General features: G+C 40.2%; 1 protein-coding gene across 2 annotated transcripts in view; it reads right to left on the minus strand.

The window, feature by feature from the left end:
* Positions 1 to 23,242, minus strand: part of SPSB4 (splA/ryanodine receptor domain and SOCS box containing 4) — a 123,220-nt gene that overhangs the window by 56,355 nt on the left and 43,623 nt on the right. Inside the window, exons 1-2 of one of the 2 annotated variants that reach the window (XM_063440995.1) lie at positions 10,756 to 10,823; positions 9,032 to 9,915 (exon numbers count right to left, since the gene is read on the minus strand). In XM_063440995.1, the coding sequence (XP_063297065.1) occupies positions 9,032 to 9,725 (694 nt within the window). In that variant the 5' untranslated portion in view covers positions 9,726 to 9,915; positions 10,756 to 10,823. Of the gene's footprint in view, positions 1 to 9,031; positions 9,916 to 10,755; positions 10,824 to 23,242 lie in introns of those variants that run through there. The other variant, XM_063440994.1, reaches the window with a different exon arrangement.

The following is a 23,242-nucleotide window of genomic DNA, read 5'->3' on the forward strand; positions in this document are numbered from 1 at the left end:
CTATTTAGTTGCAATACCATGTAGTATACTATTGAGAGCCTTGCAGCTATTCAGAACCAATTCACCTTAATTGACCATTTTTTCACTTGCTTTAGTAGGTTTATGTATGTGTTCGGTTTTGTGTCTAAGATTAGAATAAACATGTGTAATTTATCTCTAAGGCAATTCCTTGGTGATTCCTTTTCTTGGGAGACACAATTCGTGTTTCTAGATTTCCATGTCCTGAGTGAGAGCGGGTGTAAGCGTTTTATTCGGATCATAAAAGGGACTTGTGTATTTCGGAATGCATGTCACACCAGCCATATCTGAAGCAATGAAACCCTTTAATACCAACCCTAAACCAAAACGGAATTTAATGCAATCTATATATTGTGCTACCAAATAGATCATCAATGTAAATATTACATCTAATCAAACTACTAAAGGATTGTACCCACCAGATTTCCTTTGCTACAGATATATAGCTCAAAGGGAAATCCAGTCGACTTCAATGTATTCCTAGGACAAAGCAACGATCAGATAATATAATAACTAAGATCATGAGACTATCAGAAGAAGAGTGCATTGTTCCCATGGAAACCATACATTTTATTCACTTATCAATGAATTATAAATGTCATAGTGCCAAAACCTTAGACCATTTGGGAGCACGTGGATTCAGTTCTACCAATGCATCAATTAGGCTTTAGAACAGCACAAACCTTTACGCCTTCCATACAACCTGGCTTCAACAACTGCATCAGCTAAACACAAAACCATTTCAGCTATTCAAGGCACACTTTCAAAAAGAGAAAAAAGGTTGGATAATAGCCTTTGAAACCAACTGATCCTTATGTGATTAGCAGGGCCGTGAAGCATGGAATACGATTAACCTTCCTGGTGTGAGCAAACAAAGCTTTGCCACCCACATTTATAGCTTCAATGGAGCTTTGACGAACCAGCAAAACAACTCAATTGAGTGCTGTGACTTTGTGTTTGTGAACAAAAAGGTGACCCAATATTTTCTCTCTTTGTTGTTACGTTGAGACCAAAATGTAAAGATCTTAAAAACGCAAAACATGTTAATGTACTTTGAATGCATAGCTTTCCTTGGGAATGATTCTATAAACTAGAACTCAAGTTCCAAGAGTGTGATGAGGTCATTTAAGGACAAGCCATATATAGGATAGGTTTGATTTCCTGCTAATTTCTACATCCAGCAAGTAATTAGTTTATTGCATAAACATATATACACAGGCATGGAGATCATGATTATCCTTAAAAGGACTCTATAGGCACCAAAACAACTTTAGCTTAATGAAGCACTTTTGGTGTATAGACAATGCCCTCCGGTCTCCCTGCTCAATTCTCTGCCATTTAAGAGTTAAGACACTTTGTTTATGCAACCATAGCCATACCTCCCTACATGTAACTTGCACAGACTTCCTAAACACGTCCTGTAAAAACAGATTGAATGTTTTAATTTCCTTTTTATTGCACATTCTGCTTAATGTAGAAAGTCTTATCTCCAGCTATGTTAATAGTCTACTACATACTGCAGGAGCATCCTGTGAGTTCAATTTTCAGAGCAGGATATACAAACTTCTAAAGCAAGTTAACATCTGATTGCAAATTAAAGGACCACAAAATAGCATTCCTAACACTATAGGATCACTCTCTCCCCCAAAGGGACAAATAACCCTTTAACCCCTTAAGGACCAAACGTCTGGAATAAAAGGGAATCATGACATGTCACACGTCATGTGTCCTTAAGGGGTTAAACACTTACCTGATTCTAGCACCTCCTCTGCCATCATTTGATTGGAGGGACCCACACAAGCACACATTAGGCCTTCCCCATAGAAAAGGAATAACAATGCTTTCCTGTGTGGATTTTTAACATGCCTGATGTCCTTATGCAAAGCATGAAGTCCAGTGTCGTTTCACAGAGTCAAATTCTATGAAAAGGCAGGAAGCCCCTCTAGTGGCTGTGTGCTGGCTACATTAAGACCATAATTGGCATTACGGTAATTGTGTAATGTAGCTCTTTACTCCTTGCCCAATATCCCTTAAATGAATTTGTTTAATTCACATAATGTTTCCAATTTTCCTTTTTGCAGCTGAATTTGTCCATACACTTTTGAAATTTTCGATATTGGCTTTGTGATATTCAGTAGAACTACAGGACAGAGCTTACGAATGAATGGCCTATATATAGACACACGCGGGTATACTGGAATCATAATGGAATACCGGTATCTGGGAACCTGGCAAACATTTGGTTTAAACAAATCCTTAATATTAAAATAAATTAATTTAAAAAGTATCAAAGTTTCTTTTGTTGTTGGCTAAACTGAGATGATGTCAATGCAATGCTTTTCTATAGCTCTGAAGAATGTAGATTGTGTGGTTTGGTTTGCTGTTAAATACGTATTCATAGAATATTAAAAACAGTGAAACAGCTGTAGGGGTCTAGACTTTCCAATCAATACAGGTGTCAAGGTGGACTCAGGAGGTTGAAACTGCTGACAGCACAAGCAGGGTGTTTCTATGAAATAAAAATTAACAAACATCTGATGCATAATGGGAATTTATGTAATCTTAATAAATTTCACTAACAATGCTACACTGTACTTTCTTCATTAGGACTATAAATCAATTGTGCACAATGCTAATATCACTTGACACATCTAATTTGTCACAGGTGGACCCTTAAAGACAATTTACTGCCAATAATCGTGACTAGGAATGACATTTGCTATCCTTTGTAGGTTTGTAAAATCACTCCCTGCATACTTAGGAGTAGAAATTCTTGGCTTCAATGCCTACTGCCACACTATGGAGCATTATAGTAACCAAAACTAGTACAAAAATCTTCATAAAAGATTGAAATGGAAAGCAATCTGAAAATGTCATTTTCCTAAATTGTGGTAATTGTCAATTATATAAAAAAAACATTTATAGTTGAAGATTATGCCAAAAAGAACATAACTTCATAAGACATTTCAGAAAACAGGATTATGGAAAGAAATAAAAATAAAATATTAATTAGATAAAATTCCCCACTCACATCCGCCTCTACCAGAACAGAATGGGATAGAGAGTCCTCTGGTCCCACTCCATCTCACCCCCGACAGCTAAAGGGTTAAAAAAACATTTAGTCAGTAACCAGATTTCAGCGCCGACATTCCTAGTCATCGCTTCACCTCTTCCGACGTCATCTGACAGGAGTGGGCTAATGTGCATGTTCGGCAAGAGCATTAAGCCTCCCCATAGGAAAGCATTGCTTCAGTGCTTTCCTATGGGAATTTTACCGACGGATGTCGTCATGCTGAGCGTGAGGATGTGCAGAGTCAGTTAGGCGACCAAAAGTCCATTTGCAAACATTAAGGGCCTCTAGGGGCAGTCTAAGTCCTGCAATGTAATAATTGCAGCTTCACAAAAACTGCAATATATTTTACATTGGGTGCAGTGTCCCTATCCCATTTAGTCAAGGAGAGCAGAGCACTTCAACTAGATGAAGTGGTCTGGGTGACTTTGGTGTTCCTTTAATGAGTGAATCCCTTACAATATGGCTGTAACTGGATCCCTTATAGGCCATGTCAAGAAAGTTTTGAGTTATGAAATACTCCCATTGACTGTGGACTTTTACTTAAATAACATCCATCCCAGTCAATAGATATACTAAGACAAACTAGGGACTACTTTGTCTCAGTATTTTTTCTATGCTTGACAATTCTTGAAAATATAAAAAAAATAAAACAAAATAAAACAAAGCAGAGCAACGTTTTGGGAAGGTCTGTCAAGATCCACCAGTGGAAAAAGGCTCAGTTTATGGAAGATCCTGTGGACTTGCGTTATCCTCCATAGACCTCAGTAATGTTGTGCATGCACAAGAGTAGAATGCGTACATGCACTCCTGGCAGCTAAACAGGATTTAGGCACCAAAACCCTTTCATTAAGCTTATTTCAGTGCTTGGAGTATCTCTAAGAATAACAATATTATAGAGCGTCACAAAACTGGGCTCTCTCAATCGGCCTACTTCTTCTACCATAATGTTACTATCATTTTAAACTTTTATTCATTCATGATGTGATTTTTTGCATCTCATAGATATTTAATGTAAATAGTACAATCATTGTTAAAATGGGAAAAGAAACAAAAAAACTACTTTTTTTATTAAGCACTGGTTAGGTAAAGCTATGTTACACTTTGGGACCCTTAAACTTTTTTTTTTTTTTTTTTAACACATCTTCCATATAAATGCTAGATGGACAGTCTGTACGGAGTATAAAAAATAAAATAAAATAAAAAAAGTCTTCTAAATGTCCTACTTCAGATGTGGAGCGAAAACAGTTAACCAGAGCCATTTAAGGAAATTACTCATAACCATTACATTTTGAATGCTAGGATATTCGTATGAGTCAGATTTAGAAGAGGAGGAAATAAAATGTGAATCACAGAACACTAACTGTGACACTTGGCTGCAGTGCAAGAACAGCTGAGTTCATTAAAAATACCAGCCCAGACCCTTTCCCTTTCATTCTGCGGTATGCGTGGTGTCAAAGCTTTTTAACAATTGAAAAGCCAGATAAATGAAAGAAATAAAAATGCCCATCGAGCCTGTTCCTTATTGTCTAGGCAAATGTGTGCAAAGTACAACACAGTAATAGATCCTCCGAACATTGAAATGGTCAATTAAAAAAAATTTTTTTTAGTGAATGTATAATATTTTTAAAAAAATATCAGTACATTCCAACACATTGGAGCGGTCCATTATTGCCAATTCAAAAGCAATCTAGCACTAAATTAGAATCAGTACTGACGGTCTACAACACTCTCGCAGACTGACTCATTTAGTACTAGGGAGCAAGACTGAATCTGCTAGATGCCCACTTGCTTACAGGGGGCTCACAGAGCACACGGTCATTTATTGAAGCGCAGTTGAACGGGACTGCGGAAAAGGATCTGCTTATTCTTCAATCTGGTCTGTCAATACAACTACGAGGAGGGGAGTGAGGGGCCTTACATGTTAGCGAAGCATGCTATGCTTGAGAATCAGAGCTTGAGGACCACTCGCAATTAATGCTAGGGCACCCTCCCACATGCTAATCCTTTTGTCCTCCTCTTGCGCTAAACCCCACGCACCCTGATCAGGGGGATTGTAAGGGCACAGCACAACCCAACACTTGTCCAAGACAATACTTTTGCCACTTAGCGCATTATGTGACAGTATTTTCCAACCCCACTGTTTATGCCTGATAACACAACAAGCCACCCAAGGCACCAGCCGGTGACACACAAACCTCTGTTTTCGCAATGTTACCCTCCTAAAGTTAAAATACCCTCTCAACAATACTCGACAAAGCTATTGTTTTATACTTAATATTATAAAATTGTGCACGTTTCTACAAGTACCCCAATTGTATTACTTGATGATAAGCCTGAGGATTGCCAATGGGGCACCTCAAGCCTGTATGTAATGTTCCTATGCACTGCAAAAATACAAAATAAAAAAGGGCATACCTGCTACTCTTAAAAAAATTCACCAGCTTAAAAGGTCATCAGTAAATTCTGGCACGACTTTCCGGTGGGACTATCCCACCTAATGTTGGGAGGTATTGTAATATCTAATGTATGCAAGTGATTGATTTCAACACATTCTGAAAACAATATACAAAAATAAATTAAAGTGCCAGGACAAAGCCATTCTCCTGGCACTATAAAATCCTACAGTGCCCCCCTACCTTGCGCCTCCCCTCCCGTGACGCTGAAGAGGTTAAAACCCCTCCAGTCACTGACCTGAATCCAGCGTCAATGTCCCTTGGCGCTGCATCAGGCTCCACCCACGCTCCTCCCCCCCGTCGACGTCAGCCGTTGGGGAGAACTAAAGCGCATGCGCGGCAATGGAGCATTATTCAATGCTTTCCCATGAGGAAAAATCTGACACTGGAGGTCCTCATGCAGAGTGTGAGGACATCCAGTGTCAGATAACGGACCAAAGGTCCATTTTAATCAGGAAGCCCTCTAGTGGCTGACTGGTAGGCAGCCACTAGAGGTGGAGTTAACCCTGTATAGTAATTATTGCAATTATTGCAAATAGCATCAAGTGAAAGAGCTGTAACAAAACAATATTACTTTATATTAGATACCAAGTAAAGCGATATACATAATTTAATTTCCAAGTTCACATTATTATGAGAGAGGAAACAAATTTTTTTTTTTTTTTTTTTAAATGGAGGACTAGAATGGCCAAAATGAAATAATATAACGATCACAGAAAAACATACAGAAGGACAAACGCTTTCTCTGCATGTAATTCACACAGACTGAGCACAGCCACGTGGGCATTCTGCATGCATTCCCAACACTTACCTCCACATTCTAATAACAAGGTTTGAATTGAAAGCACTTTTCCTTAAATAGAAAATTAAAAAATGATGTCACCTGAACAAATATGCACCCCTTCTTCATTACCAATATTTAAAATTCCAAAAGAAGGGCATGGCAAGAATGTCTAGGAGAAGCCTATTTTTATTTTAAAATGTGACTTCCCAATACATTTATGGCTACTTATGTAAATGGTCGTACTTACAAACATTACACAGTGTAACATGACCAGACTATTTTCTAAACACATAGAACTGGGAAACTCGCGTTCGAATCCCAGCCAGACTAAGTGTCCTTGGGCAAGACACCCAACTCTATATATCCACCTATCTCAAATCCTCAGATTGTAAACTCGTTTGAGCATGGCCTTTCTAGAATTGTAAAGCGTTGCGGAACATGTTGGCACTATATAAATGTGAATATACATACAACAAACATTATTATGTCATACATACATTAAAGCACTTGGAACAAATGGACACTAGAATGGGAAAAGAGGACTTGAGGATTTGGGCTCGAAGGGGAACACTGGGAAGTGTTGCATTTAATACTGTATTCAATATGAAAAATTGGAAATATTTTGAGGAACTGCAGGAAACCGTAAAGGTTAATGGACTGTAATAACAGAAATATGCCAGGTCCACCCACCAGTGTTACAAAATGAAATCTTGTGCTATGAAACTATAAATGATGTGAAATAGCCAGAAACCGTGTTTCGTTACATAGCAAGGAAACAAAAACAGAAAATGATCCTGGAGTTTGGCTTCTAACACGGAGCACAATCCACAGAGCTGCAGTCATAACTGAAAACGTCAAGTTTCCATACTGTAGTGTTCAAGAATGTTGTTTATGGGAATAAGAAACAAAGTGGAATAACCAAGAAGACACCTTAAAATTCTAAGAACTATTTGCTGATGTTTTGTAACCCACATGGCTTGAGTAATATAGTCAACATTCTAGATGTTGACATTCTACATAAATTATTATTTTGATTTCTACATAGGAGGGAAAAGGCCATAATTCACATAGAAGTGAGTTGCAGTAGCTGCAAAAACATAAAAATGCCCTAGCAAAAAAACAAAAAAAAACAACGACAATTAGACCCAATAAACGTAGAAAACCACAAACATCTGGGAAGACCGTTCGTTTTAATTAAACCCGGCACCCCCTAGAAAGTATTAAACCAGGGGTGCCCAAAATGTAGATTCCCCCGATGTTGCAGAAACACAACTCCGATGTTTTAAATGCATTTGGAATGCCTTTAGAATGGCAAAGCATCATGGAAGCTGTAGTTTTAAAACATCTGAGGTTCTACCGTTTGAGCACCCCTGTATTAATCCATGCAGTTTTCTGTAATAAAAATGATAGACTTGCTGGGGAGCCTATTAGTTGAATCGGATACAGGCCTATTTAAAATACCTGACCGATTTTAAAATGTATACACTATATACACATACATATACTATAAATGTGCAATGTCACTCCAAAAATATGTAATAATTAAAATAAAAAAAAAAAGGTACAGAGATTAACAAAAAAAAAAAAAAAAAAATTATGTTTTATATTTCAGTCTTCCATTGCTGCGCTTACATTACCAAATTTAAATGTAGTGGTTTTAAATATATATGTGAAGGTAGCAACCTCTTTTAAATATATCTTGTTTTTCCTTTTCTTTAACAGTAAATCACTACTATAAAAAAACAAAACCATCACGACTGAATATATTACACTTTTCATCCCCCACCTGGAAGGGGGGAGGATTCTTCCCAGCAGCCCTTCCTTACCTAATTTAAAATATTTAATTGGAGATTGTGGACAACATGTAATTTTTCAACAAAAGTTACTGGTCAGAAATACTGGACAGTTTTGGCATACATTTATCCATAATTTCTAGTGAAATAAATAAAGATGTAAAAGATTACCTGGAGAACTGGAAAGCGTCTGGCAGAGTGTCAGCATGTAAGACTACAATTCCTATCATCCTCAACACAAACTATTAGTGTGCATTTTGTTTATTGCTGAAATCAGTGAAGCAAAGCACTTCCTCCTTAGATGGGAAACAACTATTACATTGCTAATATTTTTATAAAATTGCTGACCATGGATAACTACAAGCCTTCTCACATTTTTAACTTAAAAAAAAATGTAGTACAACAAATATCCATATTTACATATAGCCCTTTGTAAATGGTAAGCAATAAACACGCCTGACTCTTGATTGAATATTCACAGATAACCAAACATGGGAGCTCGGTACTACAAAACAAGGAGAATGCCTTTCCACTTGTACATTTAATGTGTGCACACTGCATGCAAAAGTTGGACAAAACAGACCCAGCCAAGGAAGTTAAAACGCCTCTTTGGTACCGTCATACCCAGGAGGCTGACTTACAGTTACAGCAATTTCTACAAAAAGCTCAAGTCAATACTTATGTCACAAGGAGAATGGGTGCAAGTTACTTTCTGAACCTTAACCTTTAAAACCATGGAGAACTGTTATAAGTCTTAGCGTGACCCTTTAATTCTAAAACACATTTAGGTTTCCAGTTAAGCAATTTCATCTATAATTCCAGAATTGTGTGCTATAAGTGCTTGGAAAAAAAGTTATTTGCATCTACTGATAAGTTTACATCGATATAGAAAGAGAATATTAGTACTTACGATCAAGTCCGTTGATGTATCGCATTGTAATTTCACAGTGACCCCATACAGCACTGACAATAGGATAAAGTTTTTTCCCTTTAAGTCCTCTGAAGGCAACTCCTAAGTATTGTCCATCCACTATGAAACTAAGAGTTCCTTCATCCATGTCTAAAACTACAAGCAAAGAGTCTGGGAGTACAAAGGACTCATCAGGTTCTAAAAATGCTGGATATGTCACACCAGGTTGGTTCTTACAGTTGTGATAAATTTTGTTTCGTCCCAGGTCCCAGCCCCAAGACTCGCTATTGCTTCCCACCAGCGATGTATATCCCACCGAATGCAAAGGAGCATCTCCAGTAGATACGCCAACAACAGCATGAGTTCCTCTTTGTCTTATGGGCCAATGGATCTGCCAAACATGAAGGCCTCGTGTGTATCCAACTTTACCTCTAATGCAGTCTGTACTTTGTGCAACTGGGTGCCGATGGAAGGTTAACCGATCATCCTCTTTCACAAAGATATTCAAAGATCGATCCTCATTATTCCATCCATGCTTGTGCTGAGCTTCCAAAGCAACAGGGGGCATATCTAAAAGCATATCTAGTCGAGCAGGTTTACAGAAGTCAGGCCCCCTAAGCTCACGCTTGACTGGTCTGTACGGGGGATCCCGAACATCCACAGACTTTATACTCCCTGAGATCTTTTGACCCATTTCTCAGCGGTGGGTTTACAAGTAGGGGTAGGTAGAGGGGCAGGGGATAAGGAAAGTTGTCCTTTGATTCCTGCTGTTACCTGATTAACATACTTTATCTGGAAGTCAATCACTTGTGCAAAAAATGGAGCCTTGGAAGACTTTTCACAAAAAATAAAATAGTAAATCCAGTTCCTCTGTAATTACGTTCCTGCAAAAAAAAATACAAAAAAAAAATTAGCACAGAAACAAACTGGAAATGCTGTATTCTGGCACATGAGGTGAATGATTAAGCAAGGTTTTCTGTCGGCTAACAGGATTCAAATTTCAGCTACAATTTATTGATTGGATACATGTCTGAAAGAAGCTAAAAGGTTTGGTTTAATTCCCAGTAATATGCTCAGTGTTCAGTTCTAAAAAGTCATTCAAACTGAATTTACTACGAATTGCCAAGCCAATAGAAAGTGCCTAATCTTGTGTTAAAGCAAGAACACTGCTCTATTGCACTTACCAAGTTGACAAGAAAGCGGATAAATGACTAGTTATTTTAAAATGCTAGAACTGTACACATTGTTTTACATATATATATATATATATATATATTTTATCTCCCCTTCCATTCTGTTAATACTTTTACAAAAGTAAAAAAAACAACAAAAAACTAATATATATATATATATATATATATATATATATATATAGCACATACACACACACACACACACACACACAGACACAGACACACACACACACAAATATACATACACACATATTTACTTATTAAAAAGGTATTGCTAATCCTATAAATTATAAAAATATAGGTTCCTTCTGTTACTTTAACTCCATTAAACTATAAAAAAAAAAAGAAATATATATGCATAATTTTACTCAAAAGACCCACTAAGAGGTCTTTTTGTAAGTCTAAGTAGAGAAAAGTAAAATAATATTTTATTAACTTCCACTCACAAGCAGGATCGTTCTAGTTAAGAACCATGATGTATGCCTAGGCTGTAAAACTCCATAGAATGTTCTCCAGACTGAAACCTTTTACCTTGGTGTCATCGGCTGCAACTGACAGTTATAAACCCTGAGCAGATTCCAACCGGCAAAAAACAAAATGTGCCTGAGAATGTACAGCACTCACAGTGTGCAGCACAGACAATAACTTCCTATGATTCATAATGGGATACAGACACACACCATTTTCCTACATCAGTCTGGCCAAAGCCCCGCCTTGCTAAGCAGAACATTACTTGCATTCTTTAAGTAACGGTTTAGCCTAGTAGAACAGAGAGCACTTTTTTAAAACTTTTTTTTTTTCTTACTTTTAGAAATAAAGTTTGTATAACAAAAGAAATATTAAAGATTTACTAGAAAGTTTTTATACCATATTGGTGAGCAGATTTGCAAATGGTCAACAGTACTACCAACCCTTTAATAGTACATACATACTTTACAACATTGGCACTATTAACAGATTATTTTATATTCTACCACAGAACCAAAATATTGTTTTTAAAATATCAAATACAGTTAAATAAATGTGCAAATTCACAAGTGTGTTATGTGTTATAATGTACTAAAACAACTTGCTAAGGAAAAAGGGATGTCACACTATTTCTTCCAGAGATATACAAGAACTAGATTTCCTTATTAAGTTGTTTTAGTACATTTTTAACACATAACACACTTGTGAATTTGCACATTTATTTAACTGTATTTGATATTTTGAACGCAATATTTTGCATTGCACTGACACACACACACACACACACACACATATTATATACACACACACACACACACATATACATACATATACAACCTTTGCAAATGAAGAGGAGAAGAAGTAGAAACATGGTTTCATTTCTCCTCTTCTCTGTATGCTCTCTACGCTCACTGCTAAGTGCAAAGGACAGAGTTTTTAACACTGACTGACATGGAGCTAAAATAAAGTCACACAGTTAAAGGACAGGTGAGAGTTTCTAAATTTAATTCTACTTTTTCATACGGCACAAATTCATATTTAGTAAATACAGGGATAAACAAACAGGTTTACCCGCAACCACAGGTCTCTCTTGTGCAGGGCTCTCCACGGCTCCTTTTTACTGAATCTTACAATACAGCACGAGACCAGGAATACAGAATGTATACTGTAACCCAGTGGTTCCCAAACTTTTTAGGTTTAAGCAATATTTTTCCAAGGCATCCCAAGTCAAAAAAATTTCTAGGTTGTATACATATACTGGGCCCCTGTAACAATCCAGGCACAATAATCACTACAGCACGCTGTAGTGGTTAAGGTGCCAGGAGTGCTGTGGTGCCCTCCCAGGGTAAGTAGTCAATCTGTTAAAGAACAGGGGGTCAGGATAGGGGCATTGGTGTGTGTGAGGGGTGCAGTGTGTACACAGGGGTGCATTGAGTTTGTGAAGGAAGTAGTGTGTGCGTGTGTGGGGTGCATGGTGTGTGTGTATTGACGAGTACAGTAGGCGTATAGGGGGCAGAGAGTGTGTGTGTATATATGGGGGTTCAGTGTGTATGTAATAAGGGGTTAATTATTGTGGGTCTAGAGGGTAGATTAAATATATATTTTTTAATTTAAAAAAAAATTGTAATTTTGATATCTCCCCCCCCCCACCCGCCCCCTGCTTACCTTTGCCTGGGGGGACGGGGGGACGGGGGGATGGGGGGGAGGAGTGCAAGGCAATAACTGGTGGTCCAGGTGGTAAGAGTGAACTCTAGCAGCCTCAGGAGCTGCTAGAGTTCACTCTTGCGAGATTCGGAGTGTTGCCGTGGTAACCAATAGCTGCAGGCTAGAGCTCCCCCCGGGTCCTCCCTCCCTCTCCCTTGCCGCATTACACTGCTAGCGGGCCTGGAAAGGGAGATCTCTGATCTCCCCTCCAGTTCTGCAGAGCCAGCAGGGGAGAGGGAGGCACAGTTCCCAGTGCTATTATCTGTGTGTCCGTTTGGCGCCGCAGCACACAGTTTGGGAACCGCTGCAGTAACCCATAAAGGGCAATGCACTTCACCTCTGGTCTAATTCGATGTTGCTTACAGCCCCTCCTGGGACACTATGCTTAGTTTCTCTTCTTCCCCCTTAACTCAATTATTGTTTATTTCTCATCTTTTCTCTCTTTTCCTTTATTTTTATTTTTCCCCCTTTCCTTTTATTGGGATATTGTACTGCGAGGAATCTAAATGTGCAGGAACTTATGCCATTTACTCCGTGGGTTGTGGATATACCTAATTCAATAGCTACAACCTTTAAGTAGTCTACATGTGTCAAATATGCTTGCGAGTGAACTATAAAGCTAGCTACCTATGATAATTTAATTATTATTATTTTATTATTTATATAGCGCCAACAAATTCCGTAGCGCTGTACAATTACTCTTCTGAACGGTCATTGAGATGTTCGGGAATGACAAATACTTAAGTTTCCAGCAGTGTTTCCCTCTTGCTTGTATCAATGATATGGTGTTTGCACTTGGACCTGCGTGTCAGTATCATGCATTAATCCTTTGCCACATGTATGTCTATTTTTTCACTCCTCGATAAAGGTTTTAATTTGGAAAAATTATAAATAAATGTATAGTAAACAAACATGTTGAGAACAACGGGAAGGGACCCTTTCCCTTTAAAGAAACTGTATTATGGGAACAAAACAAAACCAAAACACAGACAAACGACAAAATACAACCTATTCATGAATAAAATATATTTTAAACTAATTGCTGTGTCTTACATTAAAGCTATTTTGAAGATCAAAGTAGTACAACATTTATATTGGGATAATTAGCTGAAAAGATTATCCAGTTAGCCATTATTTTCTGTAACCAATGTGTTTTCAAAGCACGGAGGGAGGTAAAAGGAGGACAAGAAAGACTGTATATATAGATCACATGTAAAATAAGCCAGCCAGACCTTTAAACAGGTCTGAAGCAGCAGGTAAAAAGTGCAGCAATTATAAGAAAATGTGTTTGATTTTCCAAAGTATATATTTGTGTGGATAGACTCAGCAGGGTGAATCTCTCACCACTGATGCATGCTGTGCTAGCGTACATGGGTGGAGCATGAGTCATTCAGCAAGTATTTGCCTAAGTGTTATTGGAAAGGACACAAAATAACATAACAGTTACAACTATTACGCATCAAACATTTGCATCACATGCGATTCGGTCATTTCAATCGCCAAGGTTTTTCCACGAAAATAAAAAAGTACTGTCTGTACTGTACTATCCTGTGTTTTTGAGGAGGTCATCTTACATGTAATAAAATCATGTATGATTTGCACGTTTATAAGTAATTTTAATTAATGCCATATTCTTTCTGTGAGAAGGCCATTGCTTATGTAACTGCTGCAATGGATTACAGGAGACGTGCTTAAAGACGTTTACCATCAATGGCACCAAAAAGGGTAGACCAACATAATATTCTAGCATGTGCCATTTTTAAGAAGTCTTGAAGGATTATGAATACCGACCACACGAACAGGATATTGCCACATGTACAGACTGGTAAAGGATGACAGGAAAATGTTGTATAAGCGAGGTATCACAATATCACTAAAATCACTGGCTATCATGAAGAACCAGAAAATGGCTGAAGATTCCAAATGAGGAATTTAAGACATACAGGAAGTAAGGATTTGTCAATTCGAAGAATGACATGCACTAGAACAAGGGGTCATGTTACAATGGTATCAAGCTAATGGAATGTGTGAGAACGGAATATCCTGCTGGAAAATGAATTTAGTAGGATTCTACATTAGGCCAAGGACACCAAATTAAGAATCAGGGAATAATACAGTCAAGGTATAGTCTTTTAGATAACCAATTTGTCTACACATCAGTTTTTCTATGTGTTGGGGGGGTCCTTTCAGGATAAATGTAATTTTGCATTTTATGGGTGCTGTTAGTACAGAGTTATGGTTAAATATAATGAATGGGGTCCAGGTATCCAATTAAAATCAAGTCATTTTCCTAACAGTTCAAAATGAAAGCCAGTCCATACATCCCACATCTTCTATATTTCCATTTTAGATTAACCATGTATGGGGAAAAAAACCCTATTTAAAATACTATTTTTTTTTCTTGCAAACATGTTGCCTCTTAAAAGCAGTGTGACGGACCACCTGACACCCCAACTAGGTACCTCCATCAATCGCCGCTTCCTAGTAATCCTTGAGTACCATAAGCACCGCCCTGGACACCATAACCACCGTGAACCCCACAAACTGCCACAGCTTGGTTGGGGTCTCGCTGTCCTCCACCCACCCTGGACCCAAGACCAGGATCCAGCTTCCAGTCCATAGAGGGAAGCAGGCTTCTCTTACAAGAGCAATTTGTTGTGATCCAAGGGAGTATATTGATTATAGCAATCCCCAGTGAATATAGCTCTCCAATCCCCAAACATGAGCCTAGACTTCATGAAGGGTAAAACAAATCGCTTTAATGGCAGCCACAACTAGCCTTATATGCAGGTTCCCATGCAAGCGGCACTCCCCCCTGGACCTAAGAGTAGACTACAGTGAAAACACACACACGATTATATTGGCTCTCGGGTCCAGGACACTCACGTACAAAAAAAAATAAAAATATAAAACTCAATTATCTCCAGGCACAGAAAACACATTTTTATAAAAAAAAACAAAATACCTTTAAACACACAAAATCCCCACAAAAGTTACATCCTCTGATAGCCCTGATCTGGGTGACCAACATATCCAAAAATCACCCAGATCGGTTCATAATTTGACCGACCGCACGCATGGTCCCATGCCGAAAATAGTTCCATAGAATCCTGCTGGGGACCGACCAGGAAACGTGAAGTCTTGATGCCGAAAATAGTTCCAGGGCATTTGCGGCTAAGCCCCCCTTAAGTCTATTCGAATGGCCGCCAGGGAGCTGGCGTTCGGTTCTACGCGCATGAATGGAAAGTGCCGAACCAAGGGGAATAAAATATGGGTCTTTACAGTCGTTGACCTGGCCCATAATCGGTGGGCAAGAGGCCAGCTTCCACACTCCTCCAGGAGTCCGTGGAAAGCGACTTTTGTCAGCAGCAGCTTTGGCTAAAATGCAAATTACGGATATCCCATAAAGCAGTGAGCTATGTATTTCCACAGTAAAAAAAAATTTGAGTTACAGTCTTGCGGTTTGTGATCACCCTGAAACACACACACATATTTGTGTAAGGTTTCCTTTCAATTATCACCTATTGTATGGGTTATTTTTCTTTTAACACTGAACTGATTTTGCTTATTAGTTTCTTTATCTGTTTTTTCCCTTCTTCACACTCATTGAAGTTTTAAATTGAATATAAAATTGAGAGGTAACAGAGCAACTCACATATCTATTTGGTTCTTTTGTTTCCTCTCGCACTGAAAGAGGTACACCATATTTGAGAAAGCAATGATGCTTACTCCATTTTATGTTCTAGTATGCCTGGTTGCCTCTTACTCAATACTATTGATGTGTATTTATACATTTGAATTTGCTCAGATATTGACTTGAGAAGATATACTTAAATGAGACTATTGTGCAATTTTTATTTACTGCTGTCTGCAGTGGTGTATTCTGGTTTTGTGCTGCCCTAGGCAGGACAAAATTCAGGCGCCCCCCTCCCGCGCCACCCCACCCAACCCAACCCTTCCCCCCGCCCCGCATTCTAAATACACACACACACATTCACTGACAGATACGCATACACTAGCTAACAGAAACACACACACTAACAGACACTCACACTTAGTAACAGACACTCACACTTAGTAACAGACAAACACACTCACTAACAGACACACTAACAGACACACACTCACTCACTAGCAGACACACACACTCACTAACATACACACACACTCACAGGCAAACACACACACAGTCAGATACACACAGTCAGACACACACACAGACTAACAGACACTCTCACTGACACAGACACTCTCACTGACACTCTCACAGACACAGACACTCTCACAGACACAGACACTCTCACAGACACAGACGCCATCACAGACACAGACACTCTCACAGACACTCACACTCTCACAGACACTCACACTCTCACAGACACTCACACTCTCACAGACACTCTCACTCTCACAGACACTCTCACTCTCGCAGACTCACTCTCACAGACTCACTCACTCTCACAGACTCCCTCTCACTCTCACAGACACAGACACTCACAGACACAGACACTCTCACAGACACAGACACTCTCACAGACACTCACTCTCACAGACACTCACTCTCACAGACACTCACTCTCACAGACACTCACTCTCACTTTCACAGACTCACTCTCACTCTCACAGAATTACTCTCACAGACTCACTCTCACAGACTCACTCTCACTCTCACAGAATTACTCTCACAGACTCACTCTCACTCTCACAGAATTACTCTCACAGACTCACTCTCACTCTCACAGAATTACTCTCACAGACACTCTCAAAGACACAGACACTCTCACAGACACAGACGCCATCACAGACACAGACGCCATCACAGACACAGACGCCATCACAGACACAGACGCCATCACAGACACAGACACTCTCACAGACACTCACACTCTCACAGACACAGACACTCTCACAGACACTCTCACAGACACTCACACTCTCACAGACTCACTCTCACAGACTCACTCTCACAGACTCACACTCACAGACACAGACACTCTCACAGACACTCACAGACACAGACACTCTCACAGACACTCACTCTCACAGACACTCACTCTCACAGACACTCACTCTCACAGACACTCACTCTCACAGACACTCACTCTCACAGACACTCACTCTCACAGACTCACTCTCACTCTCACAGAATTACTCTCACTCTCACAGAACTACTCTCACAGACTCACTCTCACAGACTCACTCTCACTCTCACTCTCACAGACTCACTCTCACTTTCACAGACTCACTCTCACTCTCACAGAATTACTCTCACAGACTCACTCTCACAGACTCACTCTCACAGACTCACTCTCACAGACTCACTCTCACAGACTCACTCTCACAGACTCACTCTCACTCTCACAGACACACACACTCACCCACATTAACATTTTTTATTTATTTATTTAAACACCCCCCCAGCCTCCTTACCTTTGGGAATGCTGGGGGGGGGTCCTCTGCAGAGGTGTGTTTCCCTGGTGGTCCAGTGGCTGCTGGGCGGCGCGGACGGCGAGGGAGCACTTCCTCTGAGCTCTCTGCTCAGCTCTCTCGCGCGCCGCCCGCAGAGTGAGGCTGGAAGGCGGAGCCGGAATATGACGTCATATTCCGGCTCCCAGCCTCACTCTGCGGGCGGCGCGCGAGGGAGCTGAGCAGAGAGCTCAGAGGAAGTGCTCCCTCGCCGTCCGCGCCGCCCAGCAGCCACTGGACCACCAGGGAAACACACCTCTGGAAGTGCTCCACGCCGGCCGCGCCGCCCGACCGCCCAGCATGCCGGTTAGCCGCGAGGCTAACAAGGCATTTGCCCTGGGCATTTGGGGGCGGCGTTTTTTGCCGCCCCCTGGAAAATGCCGCCCAAGGCAAATGCCTTGTTTGCCTCGCGGCTAATACGCCCCTGGCTGTCTGTATCTTCCTTCGCACCATCAAAACAGTTGAGAGAGGAAATAAATAAATAGAAAAGGGTATTGGCATGTGTTCACAAGGCATGCTGGGCCCCTTATCCCTTGATGATATGGGCATACACATAGGTTTACAGTGCGATGTGATGACGCTTCTAAGTGGCTTGCTAATGTTTAAATAACCTCTTCAACAATAGCTGAACTTTCACAGATAACGTACACATCTGATTGAGCATCTGTGGGATGTACTGGAAGACAAATCCAATTCATGGAGGTCCCACCTCGCAACCGGCAGGACATAATCTACTGCTAATGTCTTGGTGCCTGATACGACAGGACACCTTCAGAGGTCTTGTGCAGGCCATGCTTTGACGCATTAGAGAGGTTTTGGCAGTATGAGGAGGAACTACACAACATTACTCAGGTGATTTTAATTGTCGTGGCAGAACATAAGCACTTCTATTCCCATCACAGGTCAGAAACAACATTTTCAGAAATTCAGCAAATAGGCTGCAATATGTACACAGCATAGGAAAACATCCTATAAATTACAGCTCAGAAATGCTTCAAATGGTGTGGGTGTGCAGAGCTGTGTTGATATGGAAGTATGTAGCTGTGTGTAGGAGTTAAGATTTGTGTGTATCTCTGAGCAGGGCCGGACTGGGAGAAAAATTCGGCCCGGGCATTTTTTTAGCACAGCGACCCACTAAGGGGGCGGGGCAGAGAGGAAGTGTTTCGTCATCAATGCTGGGTCAATGCTCTTCCAGGGCAGAGCTCTGCTAAAGAGCTCTAGCATGAGAAAAAATTCCCTGTATTTGTTCTGCACAGTGCAAGCAAATTTAATAACATGTTTGCACTGTGTTTCCTTGCAACTTGTCTCTGGTGTCTCTATAAATGGATACCAGGAGACAAAAGGGCCAGGAAAGAGTATTGTGCGTGTGTTTGGACCCTGCTTGTGGTATATATATATATATATATATAAAATATAAATATGTTTGGAGGTATTGTGTGTGTGTGTGTTGGGGATCTGTGTGTATGTGTGAGGGGTGTAGTGTGTATGTGAAGGGTGCAGTATGTGTGTGTGATGGATGCTGTGTTTGAGTGGAGCTGTGTGTGATGGATGCTGTGTTTGAGTGGTGCTGTGTGTGATGGATGCTGCGTGTGAGGATGCTGTGTATGTGTGTGAGGGTGCTGTGTGTGATTTGTGTGTGAGGCTGCTGTGTTTAAGGGTGAAGTGTGTGTGATTTGTGTGTGAGGGTGCTGTGTTTAAGGGTGAAGTGTGTGTGATTTGTGTGTGAGGGTGCTGAGTGTGATGTGTGTGCTGTGTGTGAGAGTGCTGTGTGTGAGAGTGCTGTGTGTGAGAGTGCTGTGTGAGCGAAAGAGTGCTGTGTGTGCGAAAGAGTGCTGTGTGTGCAAGAGTGCTGTGTGTGCAAGAGTGCTGTGTGTGATGTGCCGTGCTGTGTGTGAGAGTGCTGTGTGTGATGTGTGTGTGCTGTGTGTGCATGTTAAAAGGGATTTTGTGTTGGGGTAGTAAAAAAAAAAAAAAAAAAATAATAAGAAAGTATTATGTCCCCCTCTCCCTTCTTACCTTTACCCTGGGAGGGGGGGGCCGGCATGGTGGTACAATGGAGAGGTGGTGGGGGGGTGGTCCAGTGGGTGAGTGAACTCTCGTGAGATCCGGTCGTTGCCATGGCAACAATCCGGATCTCGCGAGAAGAACCCGGCGGAGCTGCAAGATAGAGCTCCGCCGGGTCCTCTCCCTCCCTCCCCAGCCGCAGGTCTATTAAAGTGGGCCGGTGAGGGAGATCTTTGATCTCCTCACCGGCCCTCCATGGAATACAGCGGTCCGGCGCTAGCATTTGCCCGGTGTGCCCGATGGCCAGTCCGGGCCTGTCTCTGAGAATAGAAGTACAGATTTGTGTGTATGGGTGTGCATCCGACAGTAAGGGCCAGCGACCCTCATGTGAGAAGATGACTACAATATTGCACAAACAAAGTCATTCAGTGGGCAAATACTGTCAAAATACTTTATTTTCAGGACAGACAGGATATATGGACATCTCTCCTTTTAAAGGTCTGATTCAACATCATGTGGTCATTTAAATTTGTATACGGTTACTCGAAATAAAAAATAAAAAAGCCGTTCCATTTCATTATTTAACCAGATTTCCAAAATTATGGCCAACGGAACATTAACTTAAATGTACAGTTTAAAACTACATTAGGATGGTGTTTGTCTACAATACCAACTGAAGTCCAGGTTGACTACAATAATCTATAACCTTGTGTATAAGCTGTTCATAAAGTGTATATGATAAAAACACAAAAACACCCTGTTGAATTCTTCAAAGCCAATCAAATCCTTTGTACAAATAATTAAAATATCCAAGCTTACTCGGATGTGGATGAAATGTAATGGAAACAAAATCCCAATGTCACAAGTTTGTCTTGTTTAACCTCCCAGGAGAACTGCTCCAGTCTAATCTTACAAGCAACATGAAAACTTGTTACATGTTCATAAGTATGAAAAGGACATTTTAAAATTATTGATACTGTTCATCTTCTAAATTTATTTATAGCTATAAAAAAAAAAAAAAAAACCCAAAAAAGTGACAAAATAACTAAAATCCCCGAGAGTCTCAATCTCAATTTGTAGGGGGATCAGCCACAGCTTATGAGTAAAATACTTAAATTTGATTTAATAGAAAATGTTTATAAATCCTGCTTCTCTCAAAGGGAGTTGTATGATGATTTCGAGAATTACAGACTATTGCACAGCTCCACAGAAAATACTAAAGATTATTAACCAAGCCTGATCTGATGAGAAAGCGGATTGAGGCAGCTTTTCTGTTCTCTAATGGCTATTTCCACAGCAGGCTGTCTGCAGAGTTTTGACCAGACAAGTCACATCACTGAAGCCCGTGGGATATTCCATCCATCTCTGGATATCAGATACCTGCGTTTCCTGTCAATTGCACCAGGCTAATTTTAGCTGCAAGATGACATAAGTATGCATCAAAAAAGAATTGCCTGTGAGTTTAGCACTCAGCTAGCATTCCAAGTATGCAACACAATCTAACTGCTAGACAGACAGTATGCTGTATGGGATCCTGCTTAATTAAAGCCCCTTTCTTACCCTGCGTAGTAGGGTTACGATACGTATTCTTTCAACTAATAAATAAAAAATAATAGCTTCCTCGGCTTTTTTTGGTAAATCTAGATATCTCTATATCTAGAGAGATTAGAGTCAAGAGAGACAGAGACAAAGGGAGACACCCTTATGATCAGAGAAGAATAAAATCCCACAGGAAGCTGGCCAAGTTACGATTTGGGATCCTATAAATTTATAAAAGGATGGTGAATCAGGCCGAGCATCTTCATGGCTCTGGCGTCCCCGTCTAACCGTTGGCCTACGGAAACGGCCTTACGTTGCCTAATGGTTAATCCGGCTACGCCTTTAGTACTGTTGGCATTAGGTGTGTAGATGGAGGATTCTCCCTCAATATCCACAAAAGATATTAACCCCTTAAGGACCAAACTTCTGGAATAAAAGGGAATACTAACATTTCACACATGTCATGCGTCCTTAAGGGGTTAAATAAAAATCAATAATAAAAAAAAAAGTTACTCACTATCCTAAAACCCTGTTCACATTTAAATAACAGGAAGTTTTTTAGTATCACTCCATCAGAAAAGGGTTGTGTTTCAGTGGTTTCTTTCACCCCATTACTTTCCTTTTATAGTCTGGTTCTTTAAATTTGAAGCCATGCCCCCAAAACTGTAGAATTCAGGCGTTTTAGCGGGCCATGATGTCATCAGCGTCATGACGTCGGTGCGCACATGCCGCGTCACAAGAGGGGGCGATGCCACAGTGGCTGGTGTTGGAACTGCTAGAGGAAAGTCTGGGACTGCGGAGAAGATCCCTCTCCATATGCTGACAGTCCCCTAACAGTGTTCTGTGCTAAGAAGTGGTCTGAAGTAGTAAACGTGGGGCAATCACCAAGGAAATGTCATGCTTATCCCACGTTTAGTACTTCAGACCACTTCGCACAGAACACTGTTAAATATTCCACAAGATTTCTATTTTTCCTCTTTATCTACAATGTTCTCCATGGAGTTGTCTTGTCTGAACTCTATTATGTTACCATTTGCGAAAATCTTTATTACAGATTTAAAAATAATCAATCAGCTTTTGAAAAAAGGTAAAAACAATCATAGGTGATTTTCTAGCTTTCACCCGATAGTTAAAATTACCAAAGAAGCAACAATTCCCGCTTAACAGACAACCAACTAGGACAGCTTACTTTTTCGGCTGTCATAATCTGTGTGTTTAATGATATTTTTAAAAGGGCATGATTGACTTGGGGCAAAGAAAACATTTTGTCAGTTCTTCTCCCTACAGGTCGATTAGACTCTGCATGCCTAGTGGCACAGAGTACAGAGAGTGACGCTTATTTAGTGAAATGTTACTACAAGCAACGCGTACCCAAGGATACAAAGATTAGGCCACTCATCTGGGACGCAGCTGGTAAAAAATAAAAATAAAAAAATGTTCAGCCAGAATTTCCTAGAATTATATCTAGAAGCAATTTCCAGTTACACTGGTACACACACATCTCATGACGGAGTTCAAAACACAGACAAAAGATTTTCTCATACAGGGTTATTTACTAGAGTGAGAATTCCAAATAAATTCAAAGTGAATTTCAACTGTAATGCCAAAGAGTTTTGCTATTTTGCATGAATATGGAACAACCATGCAGACTGTATGCATGACAGAATGAACCCAAATGGTGCTATACATATTCTTGGAACCGACAATATAGGTGTATATATTGTTTGACTTTTTTTTAATAATTTATTACTCCTCAAAGATGGTTACTGGAGTGGGTTAATGGAGATATCTGGGCTTGCAGCAGTGGTGTCACTGGGAGGTGGAGGGGGAGGGGAAG

The sequence above is a fragment of the Pelobates fuscus genome, chromosome 2, assembly GCF_036172605.1.
Source record: "Pelobates fuscus isolate aPelFus1 chromosome 2, aPelFus1.pri, whole genome shotgun sequence".
Classification (NCBI taxonomy): Eukaryota; Metazoa; Chordata; class Amphibia; order Anura; family Pelobatidae; genus Pelobates; species Pelobates fuscus.